The 20899-nt window shown below is 41.5% G+C and overlaps 1 protein-coding gene across 1 annotated transcript in view; it reads left to right on the top strand.

The window, feature by feature from the left end:
• Positions 1-19135, top strand: part of HRH3 (histamine receptor H3) — a 40915-nt gene extending 21780 nt beyond the window's left edge. The window contains exons 2-3 of the mRNA XM_032218939.1: positions 2323-2489; positions 18272-19135. Coding sequence (XP_032074830.1) covers positions 2323-2489; positions 18272-19135 — 1031 coding nt within the window. The remainder of the gene's footprint in view (positions 1-2322; positions 2490-18271) is intronic.
• The last annotated feature ends 1764 nt before the right edge of the window (positions 19136-20899 follow it).

The following is a 20899-nucleotide window of genomic DNA, read 5'->3' as shown; positions in this document are numbered from 1 at the left end:
TCTGCTACACACGAATTCTGGCGATAGATTTTTCGAATATTCCAATCAAAATTGAATCCCGGACCTCCCACCGCATGGCTGAAAGCTTCTACAAACGTCTGTTTCAAGTTCTCTCCTTTCTTTTCGGGCAGTCCTCTGACTCTTATTGCAGACGCCTTTCTGTTATAATTTATCATTATAAGTTGTGTTTGAGTATCTCTAATCTCTTGTTGTAATGCTTGGATGTTGGAAGTCAAATTAGAATTAGCCTTCTCCAAAGTTTCCAGTTTGGTCTCCATTTCTTCGATATAATCTGTCAAAGTAGACATAACTTCGAACATATCCACCTTTATTTGGGCAATTTTAGTCTGTATTTTATCGCATAAATCCAGCACAAATTCTTTGATTTCTTGTTTAAAGTCATTGAGTATTTTAAAAAAAAGCTCCTGTGTCAAGGAATCTCCAGTAGGGGGTGTAGGAGGCAAAGGCAGCGATTTACTAACAAGTTCTTTAAGCACATGCGGGGGGGGATTTTTTTGCCTGCTTAGACCTGGGAGGCATTATAGATAAAAGCTGAGAATAAACAGATAAGCAGTGTCTTCACTTGGTCAGTTCTCAATAAATTATTTGTAGACTTTGCTTGTTAATGAGTAGCAATCTCCGGGGAGATAAAGCCGGTTAATTACGTCATCAATCACCAACACAATAAAAACGCCATTTTGAAACCCGGTTGAACAAAGAAGTTTCAAAGGAAAAACAAGGCTGGTGTTTAGATAGTTATATATAAAAAAAAACATCACAGGAGTAAGACCCGCTCGTGTTAGCCTTAAGTTGTTTTAAACAATTTATCATTGTCCTGAGGGGGGGGGATCGTCTGTCTAGGGCTGCAAAAAGGCAGCTGCGAGGAACTGGCTGGAGATAAGAGCTCAGTTACGCTGGATCTCTTCTCCGTTCGCAGCCCAAAAAAAAAGAAGGGGGGCTGTGAACTACGAATAAATCCTAGCACCTGAGCTTCTGCCTGCCCCTTTCTGCCAGAAAGGGGTGATATCTATTGATCTTAATTAGATATACAGACCAGAACTCTGAGAGGGGCTCCGTTGAGCACCTTCGGCGACAGGATCCTCCCCCCCGGAACAATGTTTGTGTTTTTAAAGACAGAATAACAGAGTTGGAAGGGACCTCAGAGATCTTCTAGTTCAACCCCCTATACAAGCAGGAGACCCTATATCTGTGATGGCGAACCTATGGCACGCGTACCACAGGTGGTAAGAGGAGCCCTCCCTGTGGGCATGCGAGCCGTCTCCCAGCTCAACTCCACTGCTCATGCACACACGCCTTGTGCCAGCCAGCTGATTTTCGAGTCTATGCCAAACATGAGGGAGATGTGTGCCCATGCGTGGTGGTGGTGGTGAGGGGGTTGCATGCACATGCATTGGGGTGGGGTTAGGGTTAGAGCCCCACATCCCATTTTTGGTCACAGGAGGCTTCAGGGAAGCCCGCTAGGCCAAAAACGGGTTGTGGGGAGGGTGCACCCCACCCCGCACTCTGTTTTTCATCCCAGGAGGCTTCAGGGAAGCCCGCTAGGCCCAAAATGGGATATGGTGGGGATTGTGTGCATGCGCAGGGGACGGGGCACATTGCATTATGGGTGTGGGCACACACACACACACACACTGTTGCACGCATGCACATATTTTCAGCACACGAGGACAACAAGTTTAGCCATCGCCACCCCAGATCCTGGACATAATTTGTTTCAACTCCTACCCTAAAAACGAGGCTATAGAGCATTGCACACCAAAACAACTAGACATAAGGGCGGTTTTTCCCCCCCAAATGCCATCACTCTGCTTAACAACTAATTCCCAAGACACAGTCAGTAGTTAAACAAGACTGATTTACTATTATTCTTCTCTTCCTTCCTAGTATCTATCTCTCCCCATTTATGACTATAAACATGTTGCTTGTATTTTTCAATTTATATTGTTTTTATTGTTTCCTAGTACAATTTCATAGCTTATTAGTAACCTTGACTATCACTAAGTGTTGTATCTTTTTATTCTGGATGAATGTATTTCTATTCTCCTTGTGTACACCGGGAGCTTATGCACCAAAGACAAATTCCTTGTGTGTACCAATCACACTTGGCCAATAAAGAATTCTATTCTATCTCAGCAGTTTCTGGAAGAGCCAAGGCAGTGGGAGATGACAGCTAATAAGCAACAACCAGTACTTAGTGTTTTGTGTGAGATAAAATGCCTTGACTTGTATTCAATCCATGCCCTTTGATGCTGTCAGCGGAAGAAATGTTTGAAAAGCATGAATCATGCTTTCTCGTTTCAGGTGCCTTTTGTATTCCCCTGTACGTGCCCTATGTCCTCACGGGAAGATGGGCCTTTGGAAAAAGCTTTTGCAAACTCTGGCTGGTGATGGATTATCTGTTGTGTACCACATCAGTCTTCAATATTGTCCTGATCAGTTATGACCGATTCCTCTCGGTGACCAGAGCGGTGAGTTCTATTCTAGCCATTCAAAAGGTTGATAAATGATTTTGATCTGATGCTGCATTCCTCCTCCTCCTCCTCCTCCTCTTCTTCCTCCTCCTTTTTGTTTTCATTATCCTGCCCTTTCCCTGGCTTCGCCTCCTCTTCCTCTCTTCTCCTTCTCTTCTTCCTCATCCTCCTTCCCTTCCTCTCCCTCATCCATCTCTTCTTCCTCCTCCTTCCCTCCTCTTGCCTCTCCTTCTCTTCTTCCTTTTCCTTTCTGTTTTCATTATGTTGCTCTTTCTCAGGCTTCTCCTTCGCATCTTCTCCTTCCCTTGACATCTTCTTCCTCCTCCCTTTCCTTCTCCTTCGTTTCCCTTTCATTATCCCGCCCTTTTTTTTTTTAACAGAACGTTTTTATTTTTCTTTAAAAAAAAAACACAAATATGTCATCATTTGTCAATCATTAAGACATTGAAGTACAATTTTTTTTGTTGTGTGTACCCCTCCCTCCCTCCACCCCCCCACCCCCCCTCCTCCTTCCCCCCCCCCCCCCCCCGACTTCCCAGAACCCGTACACGGTATGGATTTTTAACTAACACAGTCTAAAATCTATTGAGAAAAAAGAAATAAAGAAATTAATGACATTCTAGATTGACCTTAGCTTCTTCTTACTGAACTGACTTTTAACAGTTTAAATCATTTCTGATCTTAAGCATAGGCTAACTGGAATTTCTTAGTCCCATATTTATTTTGTATATAGTCAATCCATTTTTTCCAGTCTCGTTTATATCTCTCATTTGAATGATCTTTGAGATATGCCGATATTTTAGCCATTTCAGCTAAGTTTGTTACTTTCAATGTCCATTCTTGAATTGTAGGCAAGTCTTCCTTGTTCCAATATTGCGCCACCAACAGTCTTGCTGCAGTTATCAGGTGCAGAATCAAATTGGTCTCTACCACTGTAAAGTCAGTACATATACCTAGTAAAAATAACTGAGGAATAAACTTTATCCTTCTTTTAAAAACATTTTGCATGACCCACCATATTTTTATCCAAAATGCCTTAACCTTTTGGCAGGTCCACCATATATGATAATATGTAGCATCGAGAGAACCACACCTCCAACATTTAGGCTGTACATTCGGATACATAGAAGCCAACTTTTTAGGATCTAAATGCCATCTATAGAACATCTTGTAAAAATTTTCTCTCAGATTTTGAGCTTGTGTAAATTTCACATTTCTTACCCAGATTCTTTCCCATGTATCCAACATTATTGGTTCCTCAATATTTTGAGCCCATTTTATCATACAATCTTTAACTAATTCTGTTTCCGAATCCATCTGTATTAATACATTATATATCCTCTTTATATGCATTAAGCTTTGATCTCTTATTTGTTTAAACAGATTATCCTCAACTTGAATAAAACCAATTTTTTGATCTATTTTCCACCTAGCCTGTAATTGCCCATACTGGAACCATGTTTGAACTACCTTCTCCTCTTTTAATACCTCTAAAGATTTTAATTGTAATACCCCCCTTTCCGAGGTAAGAAGCTGTCTGTAGGTAATTCTGTCCTGTTTTTGTGCTGTATTCATATTTTCAATTGCGTGTCTAGGAATTGCCCACATGGGTATCTTGTCATTTAATTTATATTGATATTTCTTCCAGACCCGCAATAAAGCATTTCTTAAAATATGACTTTTAAAGTTCTTATCCAATTTTTTGTTGAATAACAGGTAAGCATGCCAACCAAATACCAGATCGTGTCCCTCAATGTTCAATATTCTATCATTGGTTAAGTGAATCCAATCACTAATTACAGATAATGCCACTGCATCATAATATATTTTTAAATTAGGTAGTTTCAATCCTCCTCTTTCACGTACATCTTGCATTATTTTCATCTTTACCCTCGGCTTCTTTCCTGCCCACACAAATTTGTTGATACCCTTCTGCCATTCTAAAAGGTTCGCATCTTTTTTAAGTATAGGTAACATTTGGAAGAGAAATAAAAAATTTGGTAAAATGTTCATTTTCACTGCCGCTATCCTACCCAGCAAAGATAAGTGCAATTTCTCCCATTTTTTCATCTCTGTCTGTATGCTATGCCAAAGTGGTTCATAATTATGCTTATATAATTTCCCATTTGAAGTTAAAATGTTAACTCCAAGATATTTGACTTTTTTAACTACCTCACATCCTAGCATCACTCCTAATTCTTCCTTTTGTTTAATATTCATATTTATAGCTAATATTTTGGTTTTTCCTAAGTTTATTTTAAAGCCCGACACTTGACTATATTGATTAATCATATTCATTAAAACCATACTAGATTCCTGCGGTTGTTCCAATATTATGACCAAATCATCCGCAAAAGCGCGGACTCTATATTCTTGCTGCCTAATCTTGATCCCTTTTAAACCATCCAAGCCCCGTATTTTATTCAACAATACTTCCAAAGTTATAATAAACAATAATGGGGACAAAGGACAGCCCTGTCTTGTACCTTTTCCAATTTGAAAAGAGTCTGTTAGACTTCCATTGACTATGATTTGTGCTGTTTGCTGTTGATATATTGCTTTAATTGACTGTAAAAAATTATCTCCTATCTGCATTTTTTGCAGTATCTTCAACAGAAATTGCCAGTTAACTCGATCAAAGGCCTTCTCAGCATCCAAAAATATAAACGCAGCAGGGATCTGGTTGTTCTTTCCCAAATATTCTAATGCATTAATAATTAATCTAACATTACTTTTCATCTGTCTCCCTTGTATAAAACCTGTTTGGTCCGTATGTATCAATTGTTGAGTGACCAACATTAACCTATTTGCTAATATTTAGTAAAAATTTTATAATCTACATTCAGTAATGAAATAGGTCTATAATTTTTGGGTTGAGTAGTATCTTGATCTTCTTTGGGTATCAAAGATATAAACGCTGTCTTCCAAGATGGAGGGACTTTACCTTCCGTTTGAATCATATTAAATAATTCTCTAAGAGGTTCTACCATTTCTAACTGTAAGTTTTTATAGTAAACCGCTGTCAAGCCATCTGTACCTGGTGCTTTCCCTGACTTTAATTGCTTAATTACCTGCAGGATTTCCCCCGAGGTTATTGGTTGATTCAATTTTTGCCTGTGTTCTTCTCTAACTGAAGGTATTTTCTCTTTGTCTAAATATTTGTCTATGTCTAAACCATTAATTTTATCCCCTTTATACAGTTCTGTAAAAAATTCCCAGAAAGCCTTTTGAATCTCTTCCTGTTGAAACACCTCCTTCCCTCTGTAAATCAGTTTAGATATATTTCGAGTTTTCCTTTTTTTCCTAATCTGATAAGCTAACCATCTGCCAGGTTTGTTTGCATTACAAAAAGTATTGTGTTTTGCATATAATAGATTAGTAGCCACCTGGTCAGAGATCAACATGTCAAATTGAGATTTTAATATGTTAATAGCTTCCTTAACCTTTGTATCGTCTGGGTTCATTGTTAACTCCAGCTCTTTTCTCTTAATTTCCTCTTCCAGTTCTGTTCGTTTTAACCCTTGCTTATTTCTATGTGTTTTATTTATATTCATCAAAACTCCTCTCATGTACGCTTTGCTTGCGTCCCATACAAATTCCATAGATGTACCCTTATTCATATTCAAAACAAAATATTCAGATAGTAATTTTTTACAATCATTAATATACTTTTCATATCTAAATAAGTTTTCATTCAATCTCCAAGACCTTCTTGCCTGCACTACCCTTCCCAACTCCATCCAAACTGGGTTATGGTCCGAAAGGACCCTAGCTGCAATCTTTGTTTTCTTGACCCTAGAAAGCAAATCATTAGTGGTTAAAATAAAATCAATCCTTGAGAGGGATTGATGCCTGTCCGAGAAGAAAGTGAAGTCACATTCCTCTGCATTTCTTTCTCGCCAAATATCTCTCAATTCAAAATCATCCATAATGTCAAAGAAAGATTTGGGTAACTTTGCTCGCATCTTGGTATTTAGGCGGGAAATCTTCTTATCTCTCTTAGTGTCTATCACTCCATTCCAGTCACCCAATAGTATACAGGAACTATAGTCCCACTGTACTAATTTAGCATGAAGATTTCTATAGAATCTATCTTGCTGTTGATTGGGAGCATAAATTCCCAAAAGTAATGTCTTTTTCCCTTCTAAGATTAAATCTAAAGCAATATATCTTCCGAAGGGATCTGCTTCTATTAATTCAGCTTTCATATCTTTTCTTAAGTATACAACTATGCCATTCTTCTTTTCCATAGCAGAAGCTGCAAAATGTTGACCAAGTTTTGAGTTGATCAGATATTTTTGATCAGTTGACTTGATATGAGTTTCTTGCAAACAAATTACATCGTTCTTAAACTGTTTGAGATAATGAAATATTTTCTTCCTCTTCTGTGGAGAGTTCAGTCCGTTGACATTCCATGTTAAAATCTTAGTTGTCATCTTTGGTTGGTTGAAGCATTTTTAGAGCTTCCTGCACGGCCTGTTTAACCTTAGGTCTAGCTCCTCCCATTGCTTCCAGATTTGTTGTTGTAGATCCTTGATCGATGGCCGATGATTGTTGATGCTGTTGCTTTTTAGCTTGTTTCTCCATACGTCTAGTAGTCATGCGGCTAGGTCTTGGTTCGATAGCACCTTGCACTTCTAGAGAAGAAAGATGCTCCATCTTGTCTGGTGGTTGTGTAGTTTGCTGTCTATCCTGTCCTTCTTGTGGTCTTTCTCTAGGTCCAGATGATGCAGGGTGTCCGGCCTTCAATATATTATAATAAAAATCTCGGGCTTTCCATACAGAGTTGAGGCGGTACCTTTGCTTATCAAATGTAAATATGATGCCAAATGGTGCATTCCATCTATACTGTATCTGATGATTTCTGAGTTCTTCGACCAAAAAAGCGTAGTCTCTCCTGGCTCTTAACATTGGAGGTGGTATCTCTTTCAAAACAACCAGGTCTTGACCGCCAATTTGAAGTTTAGTGTTATAAGATGCTTGCAGTACCATATTTCTAAACTCTCTTGTAGTAAAATATATAACGATGTCTCGAGGAAGCTGCTTCTGCTTTGCCAGCCAGGAGTTAACGCGGTAAGCTTTGTCAATTTGCCAGTCTTGATTGGTCCCTGGTCTTCCCATCAGGCGGTCAAAAGCTTCCGATAGGATCTGTTTCAGGTTCTCCTGTTTCTCCTCACGCAGCCCCCTTACTCTTAATGCGAACTCCATTTGTCGGTACTGTATCATAATAATTTCTTTTTCAGCATTTTCCACTTTTTGTTCCACCACCTCTGTTTTCAATGTCAAGTTAGCATTGGCATCATTAAGAACCTCTAGAGTATCTTCCACTCCAGAAATATGTTCTGTTAATACAGTTACAAGACTCAGCATGTCGTCTCTAATTTTATCAACCTTAGCATCAAATTTCTCATACAGCTCCTGTTTAAGTCCTTTTATTTCACTTTTAATTTCTTCTTTCATTTCTTTTATTTCCTCTTTTCTCTCCTGCTTTACCACCTCTCTATTATCTCTAAACTTATCTTCCATTTTAATTGTCTGTGCATTAAGAGCCTCGCTTAGATTACTCAGGAAAAATTCTTTCGTTAACACATCCCCAGCAGGGGGTGTAGGAAGCGGAGGCTGCAGCTTTGTGCCAGGCACTGAGGATGTGCCCCTGGAAGTAGAGGGTGACGACTTCAAGTTAATATTTGGTTTTGAGGCCATTTCAAAATTTATCTGCCTGCAGTTAATAAAACTCTATTGCCTGAATATGCAGCTTTAAGTAAAGAGGCTTTTATTTTGAAGTTTAAGGCTTGGCAAAACTTTCAGTGAGTAAACATTGTAACAAGACCATTCAGCAGATTCATCACCATTTAACTTCCAAATAAGCAAGGTTAATGAAGGAGTAAAATTCTTCTATTGTGAAACCAAAACAAATGATAAGCAATCTCTTTTGTTTTGAATTCTTGTGAGGATTAGCAAAAAGTGTTCGTTATTACCGGAGAAACCAGCCTGCTCGGCGCCATTTTAGAAGCCTCTGAGTAAATAATTTTTCGGAGGAGAAAAAGAAAAGAAGCTAAAATGTTGATAAGCAATTATTGTCCACAGTAAACGGATCCAGCTCGTGATAAGAATAAATCAAACAAAACTTTGAGCAGAGTGGGAGAGACCTACTTTGTCCTGCACAAGGCAGTTTGAAGTTCCCAGCACGGACAGCCGTTCTGCCTTGGGCTAGCCCCCTTTCCTTGCAAGCACAAAAGCTGCAAAAATCGAAGAGCATTTGCCAGCAAAACAGTTTCTTCTTTCCTTCTTGCCTGAAGGATAAGAAAACCTGATAAGACGTCAGATGGAAGATCCTCTAAACAGGTACGTAGCCAGGAGTTCGGAGGCAGCTGATTTTTTGCTGCCCCCACCAGTAGGCTCCTCCCAGGAAGTCATCCCGCCCTTTTTTTTTACTTCTTCTCTTCCTCCCTTCTTCTTCCCCTTTTCCCTTTCATTATCCTGCCCTTTCTTTTACTTTTTTCCTTCTTCCTCCTCCTCCCCTTTTCCCTCCTCTTGCCCTTCCTCCTCCTCCGGCCTCTCCTCCTTTTCCTCCTCCTCCTCCTCCTCCTCCTCCTCCTCCTCCTCCTCCTCCTTTTCCCTTCATTATCTTGCCCTTTCTTTTACTTCTTCTTCTTCCTCCTCCCCTTCCTCCTTTTCCCTTTCATTATCTTGCCCTTTCTTTTACTTCTTCTTCTTCCTCCTCCCCTTCCTCCTTTTCCCTTTCATTATCCTGCCCTTTCTTTTACTTCTTCTTCTTCTTCCTCCCCTCCTCCTCCCCTTTTCCCTCCTCCTGCCCTTCTTCCTCCTCCTCCTCCTGCCTCTCCTCCTCCTTTTCCTCCTCCTCCTCCTCCTCCTTTTCCCTTTCATTATCCTGCCCTTTCTCTTACTTCTTCTTCCTCCTCCTCCCCTTCCTTCTTTTCCCTTTCATTATCCTGCCCTTTCTTTTACTTCTTCTTCCTCCCCTCCTCCTCCTCCTCTTTTTCCCTTTCATTATCCTGCCCTTTCTTTTACTTCTTCTTCATCCTCCCCTTCTCCCTTTTTCCCTCCTCCTGCCCTTCCTCCACCTCCTGCCTCTCCTCCTCCTCCTCCTCCTCCTCCTCCTCCTCCTCCTCCTCCTCCTCCTCCTCCTGTTTCTCCTCCAGAGCATCTTGTTCCAAAATCATCTCAGTGGCTTCTCTGAAACCCAGTATGAAATATTGACACATTTAATTGTTTTCCTGTGAAGAAAACCAGATCCAAAAAGTAGATGGGGACTTTGCTACTTTCCCTTTCTCCCTGGGGCAGGTTGCAAGAAAAGGGCAGATCAATCAAATCTCTTGCAAACAGAGATTGAAATTAGGTTGTTGGTTTTTTTAAAGCCACATGTAACCTGAAGGTGATAAATTGTCTATTCCCGAAATAGGAAGGTTTGTATATTCGTGCCATCAAATAATTCCAGCTGTTTTGGGGCCAACTGACCAAGGGAAAGCGCTATTGCCAAAGCAGGTGGAGGGAGAAGGGAATCAGAGAGGATATCTGCAAGAGATGAAAGAGGAAGAGATTGAGGTAGTTTGTACTGCCAACTAGGGCATACAAAACTTTTGTCAGACCAATTCTCGAATACAGCTCATCTGTCTGGGACCCGCACTGCATATCGGACATTAATATAATCGAATGAGTCCAGAGATATTTCACGAGAAGAGTCCTCCACTCCTCTGCTCGCAACAGAATACCCTACACCACCAGGCTTGAAATTTTGCGCTTAGACAACTTAGAACTACGTCGCCTTCAGTCTGACCTGAGCGTAGTACATAAAATTATCTGCTACAATGTCCTACCTGTCAATGACTACTTCAGCTTCAACAACAACAACAAGCAAGCTCACAACAGATACAAACTTAAGGTAAACCGCTCCAAACTCAATTGCAGAAAATACGACTTCAGCAACAGAATTGTCAACACCTGGAATGCACTACCTGACTCTGTGGTTTTGTCCCCAAGCCCCCATAACTTTAACCTTAAACTGTCTGTTGACTTCACCCCATTCCTAAGAGGTCTGTAAGGGGTGTGCATAAGTGCACCAGCGTGCCCACCATCCCTGTCCTAATAACCCCACTTATTCGTATCCATTTCATGTATTCATAATCATGTTTATATTTATATCTGTTATCTTATCCATGCTTGACAGATAAAAAATAAATAAATAGTTCCAAGCCACAGTCAGAATCAGTAATGCAAACTCTAGAGGAGAATCAAGCCACAGCAAGGGAAAAAAGTCCTGTAAAGGGATCTGTGAAGCTACCGCTGAGGTAAATAACTTGAAGTTCAAATACTTCGGCCCGCCTAATTAGAAAACAAGACTTGTTAGAAGAGCCCCCGATGCTGGGAAATACTGAAGGCAAAAGGAGAATGATGAATGAACATGAGTTTGGGAAAACATCAGGAGACAGTGGAAGGCAGAGACGCTTGGCGTGCTATGGTCCATGAGATCACAAAGAGCCAGACAACTTAGCAAATGAACCTCAACCAGATAAATAGGTACTGGGTATGTCTAGTTTAATGAAAAGAAGAACTAGGGGAGACATGATAGCAGTGCTCCAATATCTCATAATGTTCCAATATCTCAGGGGTTGCAACAAAGAAGAGATAGTCAAACTATTCTCCAAAGCACCTGAGGGCAAGACAAGAAGCAATGGGTGGAAATTAACCATGGAGGGAAGCAACTTAGAACTGAGGAGAAATTTCCTGACAGTTAGAACAATTAATCAGTGGAACAACTTACCTCCAGAAGTTGTGGATACCCCAACACTGGAAGTCTTTAAGAAGATGTTGGATAGTCATTTGTCTGAAATGGTATAGGGTTTCCTGTCTAGGCAGGGGGTTGGACTAGAAGACCTCCAAGGTCCTTTCCAACTCTGTTATTCTATTCTATTCTATTCTATTCTATTCTATTCTATTCTGGATGGGTGGGTGGGTGGGTGGGTGGATGAATGGATGGATGGATGGATGGATGGATGGATGGATGGATAGATAGATAGATAGATAGATAGATAGATAGATAGATAGATAGATAGATAGATATAGATAGATGATAGAGATAGGTGATAAATAGACAGTGAGATAGATAATAGAAGGGCAGACAGATTGATATAAATGAAATATATATATGCTGGTCTTGTTGTATTCAGGTCTTTTCCCATGTAAGATTGAGATTGTCTTGGCAATGTTTCAGCGAGGTCCCACTCGCCATCTTCAGGCTGGTGTTTTTGGCTTCATCAAAGCCAAACGTTGCCAAGACAATCTCAATCTTACATGAGAAAAGACCCAAATACAACAAGACCAGCATACCATAGTGTGTATATATATATAGTGTGTGTGTGTGCATATACATATACATATACATATTCATATACATATACATATATATGGGGGGGGGAGAGGAGGAGGGAGGGGGGAGGGGAGGAGGGAGACAGACAGAGACAGAGAGACAAAGACAGAGAGAGACAGAGAAACAGAGACAGAGAGATGATAGAAACATCTAAACTCTCTCTAAATTCAGAAGAACTGATTAGTACAGTACAGTATTCTTGGAGAAGGAATAGAATCAAAACATTGATGCAGCCATTTTCAGCTGAAATTCATTCAGCCGGGAACCTGAACATATTTCCTTGTTGCTCTCTGATTTCTCTACCCCACCTCCAATATTTTCTGATGCAGAAAACAATTTCATACAAAACAGTTCTTCTGGGAAAATCCAATTGCAAAGGCTTATTTTAGAGTAACTCACATATAAAAGATATTGCATTTCGGAAAATAATCACTTGCAGAATATGCATGCATATTACTGGCCTTTTGATTGTAACAATACATGTGATTGGATTTGAATATGCATACATTAAAGTAAATAGACCAAGTCTTTATATCTTTGGGGAAAAGTGGATTAATTTTCATATTGATGTGGAACTACTGCTGTGATAGGACATACTTTATTTAATACTAGCCAATAACCCTGTGTTGCCCGGATATTTATTTATAGGGGGAAAATGTCTGAACCAAGTGTAATTTCTAAGGTTGGATTTTCCCCCTTACCAGAGGGAGCCCCCTTGTGGAGTACTGTGAAGCCGTTACCATGGCAACTCCACTGCGCTGCACAACAGAAGCCATTTTATGGCAGTACAGTACAAACCATTTTAAGGCACAACAGCCTGTATCTTAACAGAACACACACTGAGGGGTTTTAGATGTATCTTACCCCCACAATATTTTTTTCCAGAGAGTAAGTCATCTGTGTACCAAGTTTGTTTGAAATTGCTCCAGGCGAGTCCTTCACTTATTGGGACCAGAAACTCCATTGCTAAGTGATGTGGATGTTAACTGAGTCACATCTGATTTTATTACCTTTTTGGTGCAGTTATTAAGTGACTGACACAGTAATTGTGCTGGGGCAGTGGTTAGAATGTGGTACTGCAGTCACTGCTGACTGCCAGGAGTTCGATCCTGACCGGGTCAAGGTTGACTCAGCCTTCTATCCTTCCGAGGTGGGTAAAACGAGGACCCAGATTGTTGGGGGCAATATGCCGACTCTGTAAACCACTTAGAGAGGACTATAAAAGCACGGTGAAGTGGTATATAAAATAATAATATAAAATAATATAAAATTATAAAACAATATAAAACAATATAAAACAATATAAAATAATAATATAAAAGAATAATATAAAATAATATAAAAGAATAATATAAAAGAATATAAAATAATAATATAAAATAATATAAAATAATAATATAAATGTAAAATGTAAAATGTAAAATAATGTAAAATGTAAAATAAAATAAAATAATAAAATAATAAAATAAAATAAAGTGAAATAAAGTAAAATAATAATAAAATAAAATAAAATAAAATAATAAGATAAAATAATAAATAAAATAAAATAAAATAATAAAATATATAATAAATAATAAAATAAATAATAAAATAAAATAAAATAAATCGGATCAGTATTAGGGCTAGTTTCAGACATTAGCCAAATTAACAGGCAGCACCATCCAGGAACCCCATTCCTACACAGTCAGAGTTCTCAAGTGTATTCAAAAATATCCCAATTACACATTTCCCTGGAAATAAAAATAATAAATTTTAAAATCACAATTGAGATTTAAAAAAAAACCCTTCAGTGGAGGCAACCTAAAATGGCCCGGCTAAGGCAAGAAGAAAAAAACAGAGGCACAGAGATTATACTGGGGAGTGTGGGAGAAATATACAGTCACAGCTATAGTAGACAGTTTGACATTGAAGGAATTAAAATAGCAATCTATTTTGAATGCGTTACTACGCACCCCTTCTAAATGCAGTTGTTTCCTCAGCAGTTAGATAGAGCTATGCTCTTTTTAAAAATAGACAGTTTTAAACTAGAACGAATTGCGTCTTGTTGTCTTTCTAAAGCTGAAGTTTCCTTTGGACTTCAGACCTATCAGGAATTCTGAAGTCCAACTGGCAGAGGGCTTAATGCTCTGGAAGGGGAATTATCAGGGGTAGGCTTCAAAAATTTTAGCAACGGGTTCTCTGCATGGTTGCTGGGTGGGCGTGGCAATGATGGGTGTGGCCTAGTCGGCCTCTTGCACCATGGGCTGGGGGGGTTGTCCTGCCAGCCTCTGTCTTCCCCAGCCTCCAGAGCCTGGGGAGGCCTTTTTCGACCACCCGGAGACTCGAGGAAATTCTCCAGAACCGGTCAGAACCGGCCGAATTTCACCCCTGGATTGAGGGAACTAGGAGCTCGAGCCTCCGGAAGGTCAAAAATGGCTTCCCCCAGGCTCCGGAGGATGGGGAAATTCTCTGGAGAATTTCCTCGAGTCTCTGTGAGGTTGAAAATGGCCTCCCCCGGGCTCCAGAGGCTCTCCGGAAGCCAGAAAGGGGCCTGTTTCCTGCCTTTCGAAATTCCAGGAGGCCTGTTTTTCGCCCTCCCCAATCCTCTCCAAGGGGCCTGTACAGGCCCTGTACTTACCTGGCATCCCAAACGGGCCGTGTGAAGACTCCTGGGAGGGGAGGGGAGGGGTGGGAGGGGCCAGCCAGGGGTTGGATTTGCAGGTTCGCTGAACTGGACAGATCATCCTTAACTAGAGCATCTTGCGAACCTGTGCAAACCCACACACTTGGGAACCACCAGCCCTTGGCATCCTATTCACTTTATGCACCTTGCCATTTATCCAAACATATACTCAGCAGCATTAGTCAGTGACCACATGTGAAAACAGAGAACATAGAATAATGGACATGGGAGGCACCTTGGAGATCTTCTAGTCAAGCTCAAGCAGGAGACCCCAAACCATTTCAGACAAATATCCGGTCTCCTCTTAAAAACTTCCAGTGTTGAAGGCAAGCCATTCCACTGATTGATTGTTCTCACTGACAGGAAATGTCTCCTTAGTTCTAGGTTGCGCCTCTCCTTGATTAGTTTCCATCCATGGCTTCTTGTCTTGCTTTCTAGGGCTTTAGAGAATAGGTCGACCTTTTCTCCTCTGTGACAAGTCTTGGAATACTGCTGTCATATCACCGCTAATCTTTCCCTTTGTTAGACTAGACACACCTAGTTCTCTCAATCCAGGGGTGAAATCCAGCCGGTTCTGACCGGTTCTGGAGAATCGGTAGTGGAAAATTTTGAGTAGTTCAGAGAACTAGCAAATGCCACCTCTGGCTGGCCCCAGAGTGGGATGGGAATGGGGATTTTCCAATATCCTTCCCCTGCCACGCCCACCAAGCCACACCCATAGAACCAGTAGTAAAAAAAAATTTGAATTTCACCACTGCCTCAATCGTTCATTCTATGGTTTAGCCTCCAGACCCCTTATTATCTTTGGTTGCTTTTCTTTCTTAATCTGCCAGAAAGGTGATAGGTGTTTCCTAGTTTTCTGATACCTTAAAAAGTAATGTGTATATTTTATGGGATGGGATGGGATAGAATAGGATAGGATAGGATAGGATAGGATAGGATAGGATAGGATAGGATGGGATGGGATGGGATGGGATGGGATGGGATGGGATGGGATAGGATAGAATAGAATAGAATAGAATAGAATAGAATAGAATAGAATAGAATAGAATAGAATAGAATAGTCTGTCTCTATCCATCCATCCATCCATCCATCTAGAATAGAATAGAATAGAATAGAATAACAGAGTTGGAAGGGACCTTGGAGGTCTTCTAGTCCAACCCCCTGCCTAGGCAGGAAACCCTACACCACTTCAGACAAATGGCTATCCAACATCTTCTTAAAGACTTCCAATGTTGGAGCATTCACAACTTCTGGAGGTAAGTTGTTCCACTGATTTAATTGTTCTAACTGTCAGGAAACGTTGTTGGACTACAGCCTAGTATCCCATTAGTTTCTCCTATTATCCTGGTGACACATACCAACCTTTTCTCTGAGATTAGTCACACATGGTATTTTATAAAGTGGGTTGTATAAGGCCATGCCACAATGTAGTCATTACTGTATCCTTTAAGGCAAACAAAGCTCCTTACCAGGGTTTGGGCAATGAATTTTCCCAAGGGGGGGGTCACATGAGAAACTGGGACTGTTATACAGGGTCAAACCAATCAGGCCACGGCCGGTGTCCCACCCACCCACCCTCACCCTGGTTAAGGCTGCTAGAGAATAAGACTTCACACCTCCAACAACACTCATCAAAAGACTCTTTAATGGAATGAAATGAAAGAATGTCAGAGATTCAAAGATTCCCTTTCTCCCACTAGAACCAGCTGTTGAAAGAAAATAATACAGGGCTCCTTGACTTGCAACCACAATTGAGCCCAATGTTTTTGTTGCTAAGCAAGATGGGTACCGTATTTTTCTGAGTATAGGTTTTCTCTCAAAAAAGAGGGTGAGAATCTGGGTGCGTCTTATATACTGAATACAGCCATTTTGGGCCTATTGAAACCCCATCCCCTTTGCAAAAACAGACGTGCAGAGGGTTTGGGAGGCTCCTAAGGGCTGGGGAGGGCCATTTTTGCTCGTTTGTGCCCCCCCTCCAGCCCCCGGGAGGATTCTTAACAGCCTCCCAAAGCTCTGCATGTCCCCCCCTTTTTTTTTTGCAAAAAACGAGGCCTGCGGAGTGCAAAAACTTTTTTTAAAAAATTTACCTCTTCAAAATCATGATGCATCTTATACTCCGGTGCGTCTTATAATCCGAAAAATACGGTGAGTTTTTGCCGCATTTTCCAAACCTTTCTGGTCACCGTTGTTAAGAGAATCCTGGCAGTTGTTCAGTTAGTAATATGGTTGTTAAGTGAATCTGGCTCCCCCATTGACTTTGCTGGTCAGAAGTTCGCAAAAAGGGACCACAGGACCCTGGGACACTGCAACCGTCATAAGTAGGAACCAGCTGCCAAGGGTTGGAACTTTGATCGCAGGACCATGGGGATGCTGCAATGGTTATAAGTGTGAAAAACAGTTATAACTCACTTTTTCCAGTGCCACTGTAACTCTGAACAGTCACTAAACAAATACAGTAGTTGGAAGTTGAGGATTACCGAATATACAGGAGTCTTCAAACTGATACATACGAACACATAAACACTCACGCAGAGAATGACACATGTGTGTACTGCTTAAGTAAGTTAGGGGGGAGAATGAAAATATCCAGTGGAGATAATATGAGCCAGCAGTGTGTGGCAGCTGCCAAAAAAGCCAACACTTTCCTAGGCTGCATTAACAGAGAGATAGAATCAAGATCACGTGAAGTGTTAGTACTGCTTTATTATGCCTGGGTAAGGCCACAGTTCGAATACCACATCCAGTTTTGGTTGCCACGATGTAAAAACAGACGTTGAGACTCTAGAAAGAGTGCAGGGAAGAGCAACAACGATGATTAAGGGGTTAACGTCTAAAATAACGGCTGGAGGGACTGGGCATAGCTAGTTTGATGAAAAGAAGGACTAGGGGTGACACGATAGCAATCTTCCAATATTTGAGGGGCTGCCACAAAGAAGAGGGAGTCAAGCTATTCTCCCAAGCACCAAAAGACAGGACGGATGGAAATGGATGGAAACTAATCAAGGAGAGACGCAACCTAGAATTTCCAGACAATGAGAACAATTAATCAGTGGAACAACTTGCCTCCAGAAGTTGTGGGTGCTCCTACACGGCAGGTTTTAAAGAAGAGATTTGATCATCATTTGTCTGAAACGGTATAGGGCAGTGATGGCCGAAAACACGCACACGACAGTGCATGCAGGCTTATACCCATAACGCAATGCACTAGCGGGACCCCCCGCATGTCCTGCCCCACTACGCATGTGTGTGCAACCCCCTGTGTTTCCCCCCTGCAATGTGCATGTGACCCCTGTGGCCTGTTTTGGGCGTAGGAGGCCTCCCTGAAGCCTCCTGGGACCAAAAATGGGCTGCTGGGGGGAGGGGGACACACACTGCCCTCTCGTGCTCCCTCCCGGCCCCCACGCATGCACAGCAGAGACTCAAAAATCAGCTGGCTGGCAGGAGGCACATGTATGCATGGTGGAGCTGAGCTGGGGCAATGGCTCCACATGCCACCTGTGGCACGCGTGCAATAGGTTCGCCATTACGGGTATAGGGTTTCCTGCCTGAGCAGGGGGGGTTGGACTAGAAGACCTCCAAGGTCCCTTCCAACTCTGCCATTCTGTTCACGCTAAGCAGCAAGAAAACATTTGACTGGGATAATCAATTATTTTCCTTTGAACTGATTATCCCTGCAGGGAGAGGATGTTCTCTAATAAACGTGGCCCGTTGTTTTCCTTTCCCAGGTCTCATACCGAGCCCAGCAAGGAGACACCAAGCGAGCTGTATTCAAGATGGCGATGGTCTGGGTTTTAGCTTTCTTGCTGTACGGACCTGCCATTATAAGCTGGGAGTACATATCCGGCCGGAGCACCATTCCCGATGGGGAATGCTATGCGGAATTTTTTTACAACTGGTACTTCCTCATCACGGCCTCCACCCTTGAGTTCTTCACCCCTTTTCTCAGCGTGATGTTTTTCAACTTGAGCATCTACCTGAACATACAGAAACGGACCAAAATCCGCCTGGAGGTTCTTCACGACAGCCAGAATTTTGTGGAGGAGATCGAAATGAGCATGGGGCCCAAGCTTTCCATGAAATGCTGTGAGTGGGAGGAAAAAGATCCAGGGAGCCTGAAACCTCCAAAATGGGACATCCCGGAAGAAGATGCGCGAGGAAGCATCAACAAAAAACCTCCGCGGGACTCTGACGCGGGAGTAAAACTCTCTAACAAAAGGAATTATAAAGACTGGGCAGCCAACCTTTCTTTAGAGAAAGGATTGAAGGTCGCTTCCCAGAATGTGACCCAGCGATTCAGGCTGACAAGGGACAAGAAAGTAGCGAAATCACTAGCTGTGATTGTGGGCATTTTTGGCCTATGTTGGGCACCGTACACCCTTCTCATGATCATCCGAGCCGCTTGCCATGGTCACTGTATCCCTGTGTATTGGTATGAGGCTTCTTTCTGGCTCTTGTGGGTCAATTCGGCCATCAACCCCGTCCTTTATCCGCTCTGTCACTACAGCTTCAGGAGGGCCTTTGTTAAACTCTTGTGCCCAAAGAAATTGAAGATCCAGCCCCATAATTCTCTCCAGAAATGCTGGAAGTAACCTCATTGGGTAAGAAGTAAACGCATCAAGATTTCTTTGAAGAGGTATTGACAGTAAGAGTTACAAAGGGTGAAGAAGATGCCAAGTTTATCTAGGTCATGGCTTTCTAACCTCTGATATGTGGATTGGGCGTGGCCCTCCAGTTCTCTTTTTGTATCTCTGGAGCCCTCAAATTGCACTTCTGAAAGTTTGGAGTAGTGGGAAAGATTGAATATCTGTAGGATGAAAAAAAAAAAGTGTGCCATAACTCTGGTAGATTTAACACTCCCTGTAGATCTTTAGAACTTGAGCCAAACTTTCTATCTTGTCCAGGGTCATCTTTTCTGTTTAGTTCTGTACAGTCAAAAATGGGTTTCAGAGTAGATCTGGATACATCCCATTGAGTTTGAGCAAGCACGCATTTAAATAAACGCTCTTCAAATCCACATTGTTAAGATTTTCAGATACAAGGAAGGGAAAGAAATGTCCAGCGATGGTCCAACATAGAGGGAGCCCTTGATCTACGACCACAACTGAGACTGGGAAGTTCTGTTCATAAGTGATGTGGTCATTAGGTGGGTCATCCTGTGACCGTTATTGATTTTACGATCTTTTTTGCTCTGGTTGCTAAGCGAATCCACTTCCCTCATTGACTTTGCTCATGGGAAGCCAGCTGGGAAGGTTGTGAATGGTGATCGTGTGACCCTGGGATGCTCCAATTGTCATAAAGACACGCCAATGGCCAAGTGTCTGAACCACAGTCATGTGACCACAGGGACACAGTGACCGTCATAAGTGCAAGGACCAGTCGTGAGTCACTTTTGTCAGCAGAGTTGTAACTTTGAACAGTCACAGGCAAATGAATAGTTGTAAGCTGAGGACCGCCTGCATTTGGCTTCTAGAGAGAAAAGACATTTCTACATGTCACAGTGGAAAAAATCTGAGTGTCGTGGTATCCTAGCTGTGAAGCTAATTGCCTCCCGTTCGGAAGGTTGAGAGTTCAATCCTAGGTAGTGGCAGATGTTTTTCTCTTGTTGGGCGCAAAAACAATATTTGCTGTGAACTCCATGTGGCATCAGAAAGGGCATCCGGCCAGCAAATGCTCAGCTCCATCCCGTCGCCCTACCTAGAATTAGTTATGGGATGAGAGCAGTGGTGGGATTCATTTACCTTTGCTACGGATTCAGAAATGTGAACATGCGGTACAAGTGCTATTACCATCATATCATCAGGTCATACATGTTAAATTCATTTTAGAGTAGAATAGAGTAACAGAGTTGGAAGGGACCTTGGAGGTCTTCTAGTCCAACCTCCTGTGGAAAAACCTTTCTTCAGCAGTCCTGCTGCCCAGAAGGTTGGGAACTACTGCTTTAAAGTTATGTTTTGAAATAAATTTGAGCACATATATCCTTTGTGATACATGTTGGAATAGAATGATTTCCAAAGAATAGTGAAGAGTACGTCACTTTTCAATGTGGCTCCAATGCAAACTGAACTTAATTGTTTATGAACAATAATGCTGAAAAAGAGTCAGATCTGAATATTACTAAGTCAACGTTACATTTTCAGCTTAACTTGGGAGGTCCCAAGTGTTTTCTGTTGCCAATATTAACAAGGATTTCCCCAACCTATAGATACATTTTTCCTTTTCCTTCCTAAATTTCTGTGATCAGAAAGAGAACGTTTTCAACAGCTCCATTCACAAGGGGACTACTGCTAACTCTGCATATATGCATTTATGTGGAAAGATGTCATTACACTAATGACATTTTCCCTCATTCGCTC

Source organism: Thamnophis elegans, chromosome 5, assembly GCF_009769535.1.
Source record: "Thamnophis elegans isolate rThaEle1 chromosome 5, rThaEle1.pri, whole genome shotgun sequence".
Lineage (NCBI taxonomy): Eukaryota > Metazoa > Chordata > Lepidosauria > Squamata > Colubridae > Thamnophis > Thamnophis elegans.
This window is presented reverse-complemented; position numbering and strand designations above follow the sequence as displayed.